Raw genomic sequence first — 17,491 nt, 5'->3', positions numbered from 1 at the left:
AAGTTGCAGTTACCAGTTTTATTTTTAATTTTGTGGCGGAAACAAAACAATTGCCAGATACAAACTTGGAATTGCAAGAAAGAAAGTCAGAATCCTAAGATTAAAAAGTCACAGTTAGCCTTTTTTATTGTTTATTCATTGGCGGAAATTATCTTCCAGATAGGAACCACATGAGTAAATGATGACAAAATGCAAGTTATACAGTAGGGTTTTAACAGTTCATTGATTATACTACAAACTATACCTTTCCAAACTCAAATGAACTTTCCGTGCTCTAGTATTACAGGTTTGACCATTTATTATTATAAATGTAGTTGGGTTCATATGGTACATGTCAGAGAGAGTGCGTTGAGCCTCAAGGAAAACTCTAAACACTGATACTTGAGCTTATATCAACAGATACTTGCACTTGAATGTGTTATTCCTGTTATGACTATATTGCTGTGACTGTCAGAGTTAAATTTACAATATAAGCATTAAACCTTCTGGTGCATGTTGTGAGATAAAAGCTGAATTACTTCACATTAAATACACATAACGCTGGAAAGCATGCTTATTCTGCGTGACCGTACAGTTAGAAAGCATCGTTTGTTTTTTTATTTGCACTCACAGTTTTAACAGGTATTTAAAAAATGCAATACAAAATAAGATGTGCAGAATAAATGAAACAATATATTAACTTCTAAAGCTGCGTTTTAATGTTAATCCCAGCATGACATTGCGTTTAGGGTCACGATGACAGACGGTGATTTAAATTAACTCCAGCTTTTGTGTGATTTTGCCGTCTGGTCTCTGCTCTACTACTCTACTCCACACGAGTAAAAGAATAGAATAGAATAAAGATTTGAGTTGTGTTGGGTGTGGTGTAGGTGTGACGGGTGTTCACACACGTGCACTTTTACCCAGATCTGCTTAATAATTTAAAGCTGCTGAACTCGTGGGTGTGAAATATTCCTGAAATTCTGCTTCATCACTGGATATTGCATTAGAAAAACCATTGAAATGCATCAACAGTTCAATGCAATAACTACTTTGATATATACTGTGGTACTGAAGGGCTAGCATGTTCATGTAGCATGTATGTGTGAGATGTAGACGGCATTCCATATCACATCAAAGAAATCAAGTCCAAAACATAGTGCAAACTAGGGCTGCACGATATATCGAAAATATCGAAATATCGCAAATGTAAATATCGCGATATGCATATCGCAACAGCGTGCGATATTTGAATCATTTTAATAATAGGCTACTTAAATCAAAACGTTGCAAAAGGTCAAATAGATTTTAGATTTTTCACACTTTAAGCAATATCGTATCGCATATCGAATATCGCATTTTTTAACAAGGTATCGCGTATCGCATTTCTTTTCAATATCGCACAGCCCTAGTGCAAACATTTGTTCACGTCTTTTTTTAGTAGAAACTTTTTTAGGTTTTTATTGCTCTGTTGGTTTAGACCTTCTGTGGAAGATAAGCTGCAACGAAAGTCAGAAACATTAAAAAAATTAGCCTGTTACACTGTAAAAAACAGTCCACGAAAATGTAAAACAGGGTTATTTGCTCATTTTTGATGATTTTTTCAAATTTAAATCCTAAATAGTGGTGTCAAAGTTACATTTTATGTATTTATTATTATTTATTACAGAATTTTTAATCATGTTAAATTAAATTATGCTAATTGAATAATGGCTTTGTTTTTGCATTATGACAATAAAAATAACTATTTTTACACTGTTTTGGTTTGTTGAAACCTGTTTAACTACTACAGAGATATTATTATTATTTATTACTATAAACTTTAAATTGATTTGCTGATGACAAAATCTAGTTGAAATCGAAGTAGAAATTAAATTAGTAGTTGTTTTTGCATTATGGCAATGAAAATAAATATTTTTACAGTTTATGCTGGTTTGTGGAAACTTGTTTGACAACAACAGACATTATTTATTATTTTTTATCCACTTTAAATTACTTTGGCAGAAAATCAAGTTGCAAAGTAGAAATGAAATGATTAGAAGTTATTGGATTGTGACAATGAAAAATAAATATTTTTAGAATCTGTGCTGGTTTATGGAAACCTGTTTGACAACTGTTGAGATATTATTTATTATCATTTATTACTGAACTACTTTAAATTACAGGTTCAGAAAATAGAGTTGAAAGTGAAGTAGAAATGAAATTATTAGTTGTAATTGAATTATGCCAGTGAAAAGAAAGTTTTTACCGTATATGTTTGTTTGTGGAAACATGTTTGACAGCTACAGAGATATTAATATTTATTACTTTTTCAACCAATTTCTCATGAAAAATGTAGTTGAAATTGAAGCAGAAACGAAATTATTAGTTGTTTTTTGGATTGTGACACTGATTTAAAAAAAATTGCAATCTGTGCTGGTTTGTGGAAACCTGTTTGACTACTACAGAGATATTATTTATTATTATTTATTACTGAACATTTTTAGCAGCTTGAAATTGAATTAATGATGACTTTGTTGTTGTGTGGCATTTTATTACAGCTTTATTACTATTATTAATCGCTAACCTTTTTTGGTTGAATTATCATAAAAAAAGCTTGATAAAATCAATCTGAAATCAAAGTTAAAATTGAATTATTAGTTGTTTTGTATTATGAGAATTATGAGAGTTTATGCTGATTCGTGGAAGCATTACATATTTGTTATTTATAATTAATCGCGATTAATCGCATCCAAAATAACAGTTTTTGTTTACATTATATATGTATGTGTACTATGTATATTTATTATGTATATATATAAACACACACACACACACACACATACAGTATATATTTTGAAAATATTTACATGTTTATACATTTATATATTCATATTATTATGTTTTATATTATATATAAATATATTTAATATATAAACATAAAATATTTTTCTTAAATATATACATGCATGTGTTTGTATTTATATATACATAATAAATAAACACAGTATACACACATATATTATGTAAACAAAAACTTTTATTTCGGATGCGATTAATTGCGATTAATCACGATTAATCGTTTGACAGCACTACGTTATTTATTATTATTTATGACTTTTTCAGCAGCTGAATGCATACTGTGCAGCTTCTGACAGTCTGTGGTGTCTCTGCAGGCTCTAGCGATCACGAACGAGGCCAAGCGCTCGTCGACGGTGGGTGAGGTGGTGAACCTGATGTCTGTGGATGCCCAGCGCTTCATGGATCTCACCACTTTCCTGAACATGCTGTGGTCAGCGCCGCTGCAGATCATCCTGGCGCTCTTCTTCCTCTGGCAGGTACAGCGCTACACATTTCAATACATTTACACGCTTCCTCTACCTTCTGTTGTTCAAACGATAATCATATTCATACAGAATGTGTGGCAGGTTTTGTTCTTAAAAGAGATGGTGAATGCAAATCTTAAATGCTTTTTGCCATACAATCATGCATAGTTATTAGTGAAATAAATAGGCTTGACGGCTTTTAAAAGAGATTTTTTTTTTTTTACATTAAGGTATGTATGTAAGATAACATGTCTTAAAAACCATGAACAAAACTGTAAAGAAAAGTAAAAGAATGGTTTGTGTTGAGTTATTGATTTCCGAGAACCATCGAAATTCAAGACATTTAGTTTAAAATGGTCAATTTTCTTGTTAATAATATTGTTGATCAGGGTTATTATCATTAATGAAACCTAATCTAAAACCATAAAAAAAAACATCTTTGCTGTTTGAAATAAAATTAATTAATTGAAATAAAATACTGAAACTGCAAAATGTTTAAATTTTTTTAACTTGAAGTACTAGAATAACTCAAACAAAACAAAAAAAATCATAAATAAAATAATTGTTAATAATAATAATTATTAATAAGTTAATCATTTTTAAATTAATAAATAAATTAATAAAAGTATAGAGACGTTCAAATAAAATAAAAACTAATGAAAATGACAAAAACAACTAAATTACTATAATTTTAGCTAAAATGAAAGTGAAAATAAAATGATAAAAAATGAATAAAAACATTGTTTTTACTTGTAATAAAATAAACATGAATTGAAATAAAGTATATTTCACTTATTTCATTTAGTAGCCAATGCAAAGGCAACATTTCTCATTTTCTTTTAGTTTAAATTGAAGTACTAAAATAACTAAAACTAAAGAAAAATTCATAAATAAATCAATTGTTAATATTAATAATTATAAATAATTTAAACATTCTTAATACAATTTAATTTATTAGTACATTAAAAAATTACATTTAATTAATTTAAAAATGTAGACATTTAAAAACCGAATGAAACTGACCAAAACACAACAAATTACTAAAACTGAGCTGAAATTAAGATAAAAATAAAATAATCAAAAATTAAATGATCTTTAACTGAGCCTAATCTAAAACCATAAACAATTATAATTTTTAATACATTTTAATGACTTAATGGAAATTAATTAATTAATTAATTAATTAATGACAAAAACTCAATAAAATTACAAAATCTTTAGCTAAAATGAAAGTGAAAATTAATTAATTCAAAAATAAATCAAATTTAAAATAGAAGCAAATATGATAGTCATTGTGTTGGGTCACTACTTGATGTCCAGGATAAAATCTGGGGACTGAAGAGACGTCTGACAGAAACGCAGAAGTGTGAGCTCTTCGTTCTGAGAGTTTTCTGTCTTGTGTTCAGAATCTGGGTCCATCGGTTCTGGCCGGTGTGGCCGTGATGGTTCTGCTGATCCCATTCAACGCTTTCATCGCCATGAAGACCAGAACTTACCAGGTTTGGCTCTCTTCTCTTCTCTTCTCTTCATTAGCATTGAGTTATCATGCTTATCAATGTTTGCGTCTGCTCTGAGGTTTTCACAGCTTATGCTTATCAGACTTTCACATTTAGGTGAAGTTTCTAGCAAGCCGTCGTTTCCTCTTAAAGAGACAGATCGCAAATTAAACTGGAAACAAAACACCATGTGTGAAGTCATTTCTGTCTGTACGCCACACCAGGCTTATTATAGTTCATTAAAAGTATAAAAAAAAACATGTTTGTGTTTTTTATACTGAAATAAAATAACATCAAAACTTGATAAGAATGGTCAATTAGCCAATGCTGTCTTAATAGCGCAGCATATTGTTGGCGGTTTATTTTTATATTAATACATTTCAGTGTTTGAACACTAATATTTTGGTTACTTTAGTAAGCTGAACACAGTTATGGTCATGATTATTATTGTTAACTAAAACCATTAAAAAAAAACATTTGCGTTACTTGAAATAAAATAAAATAAAATATATAAAACACTTATTTTATTCTATCTAGTTGCCAAGGCATCATTTGTCATTTTTATTTAATCTCATTTTTATCTGTTATTATCTATAGGATGTACTTAACTGAAACTAAAATGAACATTTATATTAAAAATGTATTAAAAAATATATTAAAAAGAAAACTAATAAAAAATATTCCAAGTTAAAAAAAAATTAGAGCTCCATCACACAGGATGTTGATTTTGGCAGAAAATGAAATTAAATATTAAATAAAATTAAATTCAAATTTTAAATTAAATTAAATTAAATTTGTATGAGACCACCATATATAATAAAGATGTTTTGGCAGCTTTAGTGAGGCAACATTATTTTCAAATTTAAATTATATGCAAGGTAACATTTCTCATTTTTATTCAGTTTCATTTGATGCACTTAACTAAAACTAAAATGAAAATGAATGCAATTTCATATGAAACATTTATAAAACCCAAAACTAATACAAATGACAGAAGTGCACAACAAAAAGACTAAAACTTTAACTGAATATAAAAATAAAACGTAATTTAAAATATGAGCAAAGCTGCTTGCATTGGTCGGCACAGGTGGAGCAGATGAAGCATAAGGACGACCGCATCAAGCTGATGAACGAGATTCTCAACGGTATAAAGGTGCTGAAGCTCTACGCCTGGGAAGTCTCCTTCAAGGAGAAGATCCTGCAGATCCGGCAGAAGGAGCTGACTGTGCTGCGTAAGACGGCGTATCTCAGCGCTCTCTCCACCATGGCCTGGACCAGCGCGCCCTTCATGGTACCTTACCGCTTTCTGTGCGGTTTCTTGTGTCTGATGGAAATGCAAAGTGCTTATCTTTGATATGCCTAATGATGCGGTAGATCCCTATCTAGGTGTCGAGTTGCCGGCTCATGTTTCAAAAGTGCATTAGCCGATGTGATTAATAAGTCTAGTTTGTGCACACCAAACACGGCCCTTGAGTTTTTTAGCACTGATTGAAGTGGAAACCTGTCATGATTGTGCTGTGATGTGCTTCAGGTGGCTCTGACCACGTTTGCGGTGTACGTGACTGTGGACGAGAAAAATGTCTTGGATGCAGAGAAGGCCTTTGTGTCTTTGTCTCTGTTCAACATCTTGAGGTTCCCGCTGAACATGCTTCCACAGGTCATCAGCAGCATCGTACAAGTGAGCCTCCGCTTCCTTAATATTACACAAATATTACAGGGAAAATCCAGCTTTAGAGATACATCACAGACGCTATTGATTACGGTGTAAAATTAATTGACATATACATATAGCCTATGTGACTACCAAAGTAAGGCAAAAATATTTTATGCCAGCATCTGTCACAGAGAGAGAGAGAGATAGAATTCAATGAAATTAAATTACAAAGTTACATTAGATTAATATAATAACAATACAATAAATATATGTCATAAGTTGTCAAAACGATTAAAGATGTTAAATATAAGAATATATATATATATATATATATATATATATATATACACATATACATATGGGTCAAAGACGAAAAAGGGTTTAAGCATAAAAACAATAAGTGTAATACGGCTTTAAATTGTTGTTGTTTTTCCCCCCAAAATTAAAAAGTTAAAAAGTAATTGCAATTTTGTTTTTGTTTTTCCGAGCAAAGAATAAATATCAGCCACTATCCTAGGTTTTGCCCATTTGTCAGTAAGAATTTTTTACTCATTTAAAACACAAAATGTAATATGCTCTCTTATTCTTTTATATATTTTGATATGTACAGGTCAAAATAAGCATGTTTGAATTTTTACATAAATATCGTGTTACACTGAATGACAATATAACATTATTTCAACCAAATTTCGACATTTTATTCTCCAAAAACTTATGTGAAACCTTAAAAGTAGACACTTTACTAACATTTAATGTGCTTTCTATGGACATATAATCACTTTTGTAAATTTCTTTTGATGTGGACATCTTAACGTCTTTGACCCATATACATATACATACAGGTGCATCTCAAAAAAATAGAAATACTGAAAAATTCGAAAAATTTGATACTGGATTTTTGAGCTGTAAGCTCTAATCATAAAAATTAAAACAAAACAACTTTTGAAGTGTTTTACTTTACATGTAATGAATCTAGAATATATGAAAGTTTCACTTTTTGAAATAAGTTACAAAACAAATTAACTTTTTCACGATATTCACATTTTTTTAGATACACCTGTATATATACTTTTATTTAAAACTATATATATATATATATTCTGGCAGACAAGCAGAAAATAAATAAATGATTATAAATTAAATTCAAAATATCTATAAATTGATCAGAAGTACTGAAAATAATTAAATAATGTTCACTTTGAGAAAAAAAATGATATATACATACAAAATATAATAAAAATTCTGCTTTTCTGTCAGCATCTGTCATATAGAACTACAGCAGGAAATAATTTTTCCTCGGTTTGAATAAACTGATTGGGCTCAGTTCATATTCAGAAGTGACCTACTTTAGAGGGTTAGTCTATGTTTCAGATAATAGCGTAATATTCCTGGAGTGAGATCAGCTTCATCGTGTTTTGTGCTTCTACAGAATAAGCAGTCTGATTGTTTCTGTGTGTGATCGTTCGTCAGGCCAGCGTGTCTCTGAAACGCATCCAGGATTTCCTGAGTCACGACGAGCTCGATCCCGAGAGCGTGGACAGAAGAAATAACGCTTCAGGTAACGGAGCTGAGCTCTTGAAGAAAACCCGTCATGCTGAAACAATCAAACTCGACTCCAGTTTCTGCTCTCGAGTGCTGAGTCATGCTGAGTCATTGTGAAATCTCTGCTGTCTGCAAGTTTCCTTTCCTCCAAAATGAGTCACGACTTTCTCTCTCGTCAGAATATGCCGTGAGCGTCATAAACGGGACGTTCTCATGGGCCAAACAAGACCAAGCCACTCTTGACAAGTAAGACTCACAAAACACTGGCTGAAGGGTGAAGCCAAGTGTAATTTAAACAAAACAACCACTAGGTCATAGAGGCCTTTACTGCATTTCTATGCTGAATCTGTTTTAGATGCATGCAGAACATCATTTATAGTCCTCTGAAATACATAAGACTTATTTTCGGATCACTTATTCAGTATCAATATAAGAGGTATTTTAGCTTGACACTTTTCATGTTTCTAAGTGATTTTCACATACGTGTGGTTTCTAAATTTGAAACGTATTGATGTATCAACATTTCTGTGAAAACATTTGCATGCATCTTTTCACAAGGATATGTGCGTTTGCACAGTTATTGAGAGACACATTGTTGTGTGTCAAATAAAAAATAGAGCAAAAAGAACAGCTTTATTTTAAATGGTGCCTTTAAAAGTTGCTTTCTCAAAGTGCTTTACAACAAATGCAAAACACAAGAAACAAGACAACACAAGATGTGAGGACAGAAGCATAAATTAAACTATAAAATAAGACAAAAAATATAACAAAAATAAATAAAACACATATAAAAACAAAATAAAATAAAAAATAAAACAACAACATTAAATAAAATAAAACATAACATAAAAACAAATATTAAAATATAAAATAAGAAAATAAAACAAAAATAAGAAAATAAGCAAAATAAAATAGATGAAATACATTTAAAAAATAAAATAAAATAGATGATAAAAACGAACTAAATAAAATAAAATAAAACAAGCCAAAAAATGTAACAAAATGAGTAAAATAAAATATAAAATAAGAAAATAATACAAAAAAACAACAAAATAAACTAAATCAAATAGAATACAATAAATATAAAAAATGTAATTAAATAAAAGACAAAATAAAAAATGAAACAAAATAAATAAGATAAAATATAAAACCAAAAATACAAATAATAAAATGTAAAATAAATAAATAAATAGCCAGTAGTCAAGTAAAAGCTATCCTTAAGTAAGATGTTTTAAGACAAGATTTAAAGCTGCCTCATGATTGTGCTTCCCTTAAAGGGGAAGTGATTGATTAATAGCAGTGCTGAGTAACCCGTGTGTTGTTTCGGCAGCATTAATGTGATGGTGCCGCAGGGCTCTCTGCTGGCGGTCGTGGGTCACGTGGGTTGTGGGAAGACGTCGCTCGTGTCCGCCCTGCTGGGAGAGATGGAGAAGCAGGAGGGTCAGATCTCCATACGGGTGTGTATTCGGCTCCAGATCAGTCTTTATCAGGGGAATGCTGTGTTTGACGCTCGTCTCCTCCTGTAGGGATCCGTGGCTTACGTACCGCAGCAGGCCTGGATCCAGAATGCCACGCTCAGAGACAACATCTTGTTCGGCAGACCGTACGTGGAGCAGAGGTACCGCTGCGTGCTGGAGGCCTGCGCTCTGACCCCTGACCTGGAAGTGCTTCCTGGAGGAGACCAGACTGAGATCGGAGAGAAGGTGCTGGATCTCAGTGGCTGTGCATGACTTTTGAATAAGCTGGGCTGTCAGTTTAACATGTTCATTTAATACAGTTAATTATATTAAAATACATTTTATAATGTTTAATATTATTTAGTAATAATAAAAAATAAAAAAACACATTTAATCATGCCCTCTGACCCGTATATAAATTCTTTAATTGTTTTGTATTTATATATTTTAATTAAATTGTGCTGTATGGTAACTAGGGCTGTCAGTTTAATATATTAATTTAATAGAATTAATCATATAAAAATATATTTTATATAATATTCCATAGCATTAAATATTGTTTAGTAATATTTTTTTAAAGAAATTAACACATTTAATTATGTGCCTGACACATACACATAAATATACACACACACACACACACACACACACATATGTTTATACATATATAAACATATAATTGGTTTTCTGAGTAGCTAATTCAGGCAATGCAAGTATCAAATACAAAGCATGATTTTGGGCTTCGGGTTTTTTCAGCATATAATCATATACATGCGATTATTTGCAATTAACTTGATTAATTAATAAGCATATCATGCAATTAATCATATTAAAAACTAACAAATTGACAGCCCTAACTGTAATACAGCATTTCTAGTAACGGTTAGTATCTGTGTGCAATTATATAAAAAGACATTTTATTGAATTTAATATTATTTAATAATCATTTTAAAAATTCAAGCATTGCAGTTAAGATGTGTGCAGTGCATTAACCTGATTTTAATTGTTATGTATGACTTTTGAATGTGTTTTTATTATTACTATTTTTTATTTGTATTGATATTTTTCAATTAAGACAATGCGCTTAGGCTTTGGACTTTTCTCAACAAATATAAAAAAATATGTTTATAAAACGGTTAGTTGCAGTCCTCAATTCTGATTGGTCAACAACTGTGTTTTTGGTTTTGTTCACGATAAAGCACGACTATTACCGTTTCACTCAACGCTTCTGGGTATCACTGCGCAAGACCCTTAGCAACATAAACAATCAATAATATAGCATCAAAACTGTTCCATTTGTTATATATTTTTCAGCAAAATTAACTGTTATTTATTTAACGAAGTATGAGTGACCCCTGCTGGCGTTATGTTGCGTCATTCATCTTTTATTTTGAGACCACGCCCTTCCCCCTTCAAAGAAACTCTTCTCATGCGGGAGAAACACGTGTCTGTCTGGAAGCCCACAGTTTCCAAAGTGAGGAGGCAATATTAGTATATTTATTAGTTTTCTGTTTCAGGTATGATTCTGTATGTCCATCGGTTTACACTGTAATGACGCTTGCAAACTCGCGCTGTGTCACGAATTGTTTTAAACTAAAAGACGGAAAACAGACGCTGAAAGATAAGCAGATGTATGTGTGTGAGAAAATATCATTGGTGTTAAATATGTTAAAGACACAACGGATGAGAAGAGTTCCTACTCTCTGTTTTTATTTAAAGGGGTCATATGATGTTGCTAAAAAGAACATTATTTTGTGTATTTGGTGTAATGAAATGTGGTTTAAGGTTAAAAATTTGAGACTTTAGTCTTTGCAACTTTACAGATCTTCTTTATGCACCAAGAGCTTGTAACACTCCAAAGAGAAAGGAAAAATTGAAATCACATCATATGACCCCTTTAAGCTCCATAAGACGAGTCATGTTAAATCGGAACATTCTCTTGCCATTTACTGTTGCTGTCAGGAACTATTTTTTTAGTGGAAGGAAAGCATTTAACCAACTTCAAAAAAGTATCATATCAATACATACATTTTTGGTTTTAACATTTATTATTTATGGTGTGGTAACCGTTTTATAAAATCAGTAAGGCATAACTCTAGGCGTACTGTATTGTGAATAACTGCCTAACAACGCCCTTCAGTCGTGACTTATTCACAGTACAGCACGACCTCTCGTACCTTATTGCTTACAAATCTGTTTATGTGCAGTGTCATGTAATGTGGTTATCAGCATATCATGTAATTAATGGTGTGTGTGCAGGGCATCAATCTGTCCGGCGGTCAGCGGCAGAGAGTGAGTTTGGCCAGAGCGCTGTACAGTGAAGCGGACGTCTATCTGCTGGACGATCCTCTGTCCGCCGTCGACGCTCACGTCGCCAAACACATCTTTGACAATGTCATCGGGCCTGAAGGAGCTCTCAAGGGAAAGGTATGTGCATGACTATTTCCGAGCCTGTTCCCTGAAAATAATTTGGGTGAACTAACAGTGTTCAGCACAGTGGTCTCACATTGACCCATGTATGTGATGCGCTCTCATCTGTCACAGTCAGACTGTAATGTGATTTAGCAGATCAGGGTAAAGCGATGTGCTGTTCCTATTCCAGACGCGGATACTGGTGACCCACGGGATCAGCTTCCTGCCGCAGGTGGACAACATCCTGGTGATGGTGGACGGACGCGTGTCAGAAATGGGCTCCTACCAGGATCTGCTCAAGCAGAATGGAGCTTTTGCAGAGTTCCTCAGAAACTACTCTCTCGAGGATATCATCGAAGACGATGAAGTCACCGGTACATAAGAGAATTATTCATTATTTATTATACATATTATAAAATATGTTCTTATATAAAAAAAAATTTTTTAGTTAGAATTTTTATATTTATATATATATATATATATATATTTGAATTTAAATATAATATAAAAGTAGATATATAAATTATATGTAATGCATTTTATCAAATATTTATTATTCATATATTTCGATTTTTTTATTTAGTTGTAATATATTATCAAGTATTTATCATTTGTACATTTATATTTAATTTTATTTATTTATTCATTTGTAATACATATGAAATATTTGTTATTCATATATTTAGATAGTATTTATTTGTTTATAATACACATTAAATGTTTCTAAAATATTTTAGTTAGAATTTTTATATTTATATATATATATATATATATATTTGAATTTAAATATAATATAAAAGTAGATATATAAATTATATGTAATGCATTTTATCAAATATTTATTATTCATATATTTCGATTTTTTTATTTAGTTGTAATATATTATCAAGTATTTATCATTTGTACATTTATATTTAATTTTATTTATTTATTCATTTGTAATACATATGAAATATTTGTTATTCATATATTTAGATAGTATTTATTTGTTTATAATACACATTAAATGTTTCTAATTGATATATTTACATATTTTGTATTTATAATTCATATTATGGAATATTTATTATTCATATATTTAGATTATTTAGAGTATTTATTTGTTTATAATACATATTAATAAATAATTATTTATTTGTTTGTTGGTTGGTTGCATATTTATTTATTTATTTCTACATATTATTCATTAAAATATTATTAATATATTTAGAAATAAAAAATTATTTCAATTATTTATTACTTTCATTTTGATCTTATAGAAGTTCACTTTGACACTTAATGGTTTTTCAGTTTTGTTGGTTGACAGATATTTCTAAATAAATATATGTATTTTTATTCATAATACATTACTTATTTGTAATACATATTATGAAATGTTTATTATTAAAACATTTAATTTTTATTTATTACTTTGTTTATTATTTTTATTTGTTATTATTTTGTTTATCATTTTTATTTGTTTATTTATAATTTATCATTAAATATTTATTTGTAATACATATTACAATGTTATCAAATATTAATTAAATATGAATCAACTGTAACATATTCATAATACATTTCTGATACATACTTGCTTTAGTTTTGGTCTGGCACTGTTTTTCTGACTTTGACTCCTGATGGTTTTTCAGTGTCATTGGTTGATGAGGAGGAGGAGGAGTTTCCTGAAGATGCTCTCAGTAATCACACAGATATGGTGGATAACGAGCCTGTAGTCAACGAGGCGCGCAGACAGTTCATGAGGTACACATGCATTTTTAATGCCTCTCGCTCTGCCAGTTGCTTTGGCTTTGTGACTTCTGCTTTTACAAGCACTTCTCATGATGACAAATTTGGCTCTCGGCAAACTATGCTTTTATTTTTCCGTGACTTTATGATATACAATGCAATTTGCATGTTGTATTTCCAGTTAAAAACCACTTAATATCACATTCAGTGGAATATACAAAAGATATTTGGATGCTACTGAACTGCTATGTTTATTCCGATTTGAATGTTCATCATCCTATAGATGCATGCATGTTACAGGATTAATAAATTTGGTTTAAACAAAAAAACATTGACCAAATTACACTTGCCTTCCATAGTGCTTTGTGTAAAATTAAAAAAATAGTGTTGTCACATGAATGAAAAACTTTGAATGTAACTGACTTTTACTAAGAGATCAATGATGATCTTCAGGGGTTTATATAAATCCAAAATAACCGTCTGAAAATCTCATTTCCATCAATATGAATGCATGGGTGTTTGAGTTCGGATGTCCCATCAGTCTGTGCGTCTCTCTTCTGTCTGTTGCAGGCAGATGAGCATCATGTCTAATGATCTGGAGAACCCAAAGAAAATGTCCCGCCGGCGGCGCTGCAGCGAGAGGAAGCACCCAGAGTCTCCGACCGAGAAGAAGGAGCCGAAGCTGGAGAAACTCATCCAGGCTGAGACGGCTGAGACCGGACGGGTTCGTGACTCCAGACCGCCCTCGTGTGGAGGACGAGAGTTGAACAACCACACAAACACAACACACAACTCTACCTGACTATAATGGCACATTACACTAAGTTTTGTAATAACTATCCTTCACATACAGTATGAAGTATTATAAATGTTAGATAAACTATTATGTCAAACATCTTAAAGCTAAAGCTAACAGAGCAGCAAAGTAGCTAGATTTAAATACTTCAGATGTCTCACATTCAACTATCCCAGTTGTTAAAAAATTAACTAAAAAATTAACCTAAATATGACATTTATAGCACCCATTTTGACAGACATTTTTCAGTTTTAATTTCTAATTTTAAAATTTATTTTTAATTTCGAATTTTGTCTGTGTTCATGTTTTTTTTTTTTTCAATAAAATAACTATATTTATAGTATTTATAAAATATTTATTGCAAGAAAAAAAAAATCTAGTACCCATCCTAACATGTTTTTCTTAATTTAATTGTTAAATAACTAAAGTCCCATATTAAAAAATATTTATTGCAAGTAAAACATAAAAAAATGTATAGTGCCCACCCTGACAGATTTTTTTTTTTCAATTTTAGTTTTTATTTTATGACTTTTGTCTTTGTTCTTCTTTATGCAATAAAATTACCAAAGCCCCATATTATAAAATAATTATTTGCAAGAAAAATGTTTAAAAAAATTAAACATTAAAAAATGTATAAAATGTTTTGCTATAAAATAATTTAAATACAAATTTAAATACGTTTAAAATACGATTTTTCTCAATTTTAGTTTTTTTAGGGCTGTCAGTTTAACGCGTTAACTTAATTAATTAGTTATGAAAAAATAACGCGATTAACGCAGTTAGTGCACTGGCCCCGCCCCCAGACCTCTACGTCATCTTACATTTCATACAGCTGACTGTTGCAAATATGATGCAGGGTAACAACTCCATAAACGCAGTTATGCCCTAAAATTCCAGATATTGGGGCAAAAAATGCCCCTGTATGAGTTTTTGTCTCATATTTATTTCATATGATAAGCAATATCACACGAGTGCTGATTTTGTCACGAAGAACACGAGTGCACATGTGATCTTATACAACAGTTCAGTAAATAAGAAGTTAATATTGTGCTATATTTTAAACACAATATTGTGTTTTTGTTCAATTTTGCCAACGAAAATATTACCTAAAAAACCACAGCAGAATCGTCTGCGAGCAATACAGCAAGCAGTGTTTAGTTTCTGAATGAATCCGCGTTTTGAACGAATCGTGTGAATCAATGACTCAGTAGCCCATTCATAAACAGAGCCACAGCCTGTGTCCCAATGTCCTAAATTCTATGTGATATTAGTAATTTTCAATACTATTTAGGGCAGATAGCCCTAGTTTTTTTATTTCATGACTTTTGTCTAAACTAAAATAACCAAAGCCCCATATTATAAAATGTTGATTGTAAGAAAAAAATTTAAGTGAAACATTAAAATATATAGTGCTGATCCTAATGGATTTTTTTTTTATTGTAATTTATAATATCATAAATTTTGTCTTTGTTCATTTCCCTTTTTTATTCTATGAAGTAACCAGAGCCCCATACAAAAAATATTCACTTTCAAAATAATAGACAATAAAATGTATAGTACCCATCCATAGTTTTTATTTCAATTTTAATTTTCCCTCATTGTATAAAATATTTATTGTAAGAAAAAATATATAGTACCCAACCTTTCAATTTTAATTTTTAACTTCATGAATTGTGTCTTTATTTCCCTTTTTAATGCTATGAAATAACCAAAGCACCATTTTACAAAATATTTATTGTAAGAATTTTTTTATTTAAATTTGTATTTAATATTGAGAATGTTAAGCACTTGCTTTGACCCCTCTAGAGTGTCTTCTCATGATGTGTGTGTGTTGTGTGTGTTGCAGGTGAAGTTTAAGGTGTACTGGGAGTATGCGAAGGCCGTGGGGCCGTTCCTGTCACTCTTCATCTGTTTCCTGTACGGCTGTCAGAGCGCCGCCTCCATCGGAGCAAACTTCTGGCTGAGCGAGTGGACGAACGACGCGCAGCACAACCGGACGCAGGACCAAGTGTCCATGAGGGTGGGGGTGTACGCCGCGCTGGGCATTTCACAAGGTACGGTCAGAAACTCGGAGCATAGACACGCTAATGCTAATCTAACGAGTCTCGTCTGATTGTGTTATTTAACCAACCACAGAAATACTGACTGAACACCTGGTCATATCATTTCATTCACATCCACCATAAAGGGACAGTTCACCCAAAAATCAAAACAGTTCTGCTATTTGCTCATCAAACCCATATATGCTGCTTCACTGGAATGAAAAAGGAGAAATGATGAAGATTCACTTGCTTCTGTTAAAGTGACCATGTCTGTCAAACTTAATAAAACTTGCTCAAAATCTGTTATTCTCCATTCTGCGTATTCAAACTGGCGCATCATGTTTGTTTACATTAAAAAAAAATTAAAACTAGTTATGACTGTATGTCAAGGTCAAGCAATCTTGTAAAATATTAAATTATAATAATTATGTTGTAATTATATTGATTATAATATATACAATTATGTATTTATTATCATTATAATTAAATGTAATAAATATTAGAATGTTATTAATAGTTAACTTTTATGACAAAAAGGCAAGATTAGTTCAGGTTGTAAGATGTGATATTTATGAATATTTACTGTAATATTCATAACATTTGCAAGAAGAAAAATACATTTTCTTTTACCTTTAAAAGAATATATTTTAAAAGCTATTAATGTGTACACTTGCCTGTCAGGAAAATGTGGCATTTACCTGTTGGTTACACCAAATGACATTTAAATCGAATTTTTTTTAATTTTCTGAATTTTGATGTTACCTTTAGTTTTCCTATAAAATAACCAAATCACAAAATACAGGGTTATGAACAGCATTTAGACCAATATTTTGGTACCAGGGATCGTAAATAATTTTAATAATTAGTTATTTATATACTGACCCTTTTGTATAAAGTGGTATAATATGGTTTTGACAACTTTTATAAAACGGAGAGTTCCGGTGCTTGATTCTGATTGGCTGAGCCACGTTCGAAGCTGTTGTAAATTACTCTACAAACAAACACCTTTGTTTACGTTTGTCTGTTGCTCGGCAACCACTTTATTGCAACCACAACTGATTCTGAGGAACTACATTGTTT

General features: G+C 31.1%; 1 protein-coding gene across 2 annotated transcripts in view; it reads left to right on the top strand.

The window, feature by feature from the left end:
- abcc3 (ATP-binding cassette, sub-family C (CFTR/MRP), member 3) overlaps positions 1 to 17,491 on the top strand; it is a 68,110-nt gene that overhangs the window by 31,757 nt on the left and 18,862 nt on the right. For both annotated transcript variants that reach the window (XM_016440848.1, XM_016440849.1), the window contains exons 10-22: positions 3,135 to 3,296; positions 4,691 to 4,783; positions 5,868 to 6,071; positions 6,312 to 6,458; positions 7,905 to 7,992; positions 8,156 to 8,222; positions 9,307 to 9,433; positions 9,503 to 9,679; positions 11,693 to 11,860; positions 12,036 to 12,219; positions 13,477 to 13,588; positions 14,144 to 14,297; positions 16,216 to 16,423. In XM_016440848.1, coding sequence (XP_016296334.1) covers positions 3,135 to 3,296; positions 4,691 to 4,783; positions 5,868 to 6,071; positions 6,312 to 6,458; positions 7,905 to 7,992; positions 8,156 to 8,222; positions 9,307 to 9,433; positions 9,503 to 9,679; positions 11,693 to 11,860; positions 12,036 to 12,219; positions 13,477 to 13,588; positions 14,144 to 14,297; positions 16,216 to 16,423 — 1,891 coding nt within the window. The remainder of the gene's footprint in view (positions 1 to 3,134; positions 3,297 to 4,690; positions 4,784 to 5,867; positions 6,072 to 6,311; positions 6,459 to 7,904; positions 7,993 to 8,155; positions 8,223 to 9,306; positions 9,434 to 9,502; positions 9,680 to 11,692; positions 11,861 to 12,035; positions 12,220 to 13,476; positions 13,589 to 14,143; positions 14,298 to 16,215; positions 16,424 to 17,491) is intronic.

This window comes from Sinocyclocheilus anshuiensis, unplaced genomic scaffold (assembly GCF_001515605.1).
Source record: "Sinocyclocheilus anshuiensis isolate Anshui unplaced genomic scaffold, SAMN03320099.WGS_v1.1 scaffold454, whole genome shotgun sequence".
NCBI classification, from domain to species: Eukaryota; Metazoa; Chordata; class Actinopteri; order Cypriniformes; family Cyprinidae; genus Sinocyclocheilus; species Sinocyclocheilus anshuiensis.
This window is presented reverse-complemented; position numbering and strand designations above follow the sequence as displayed.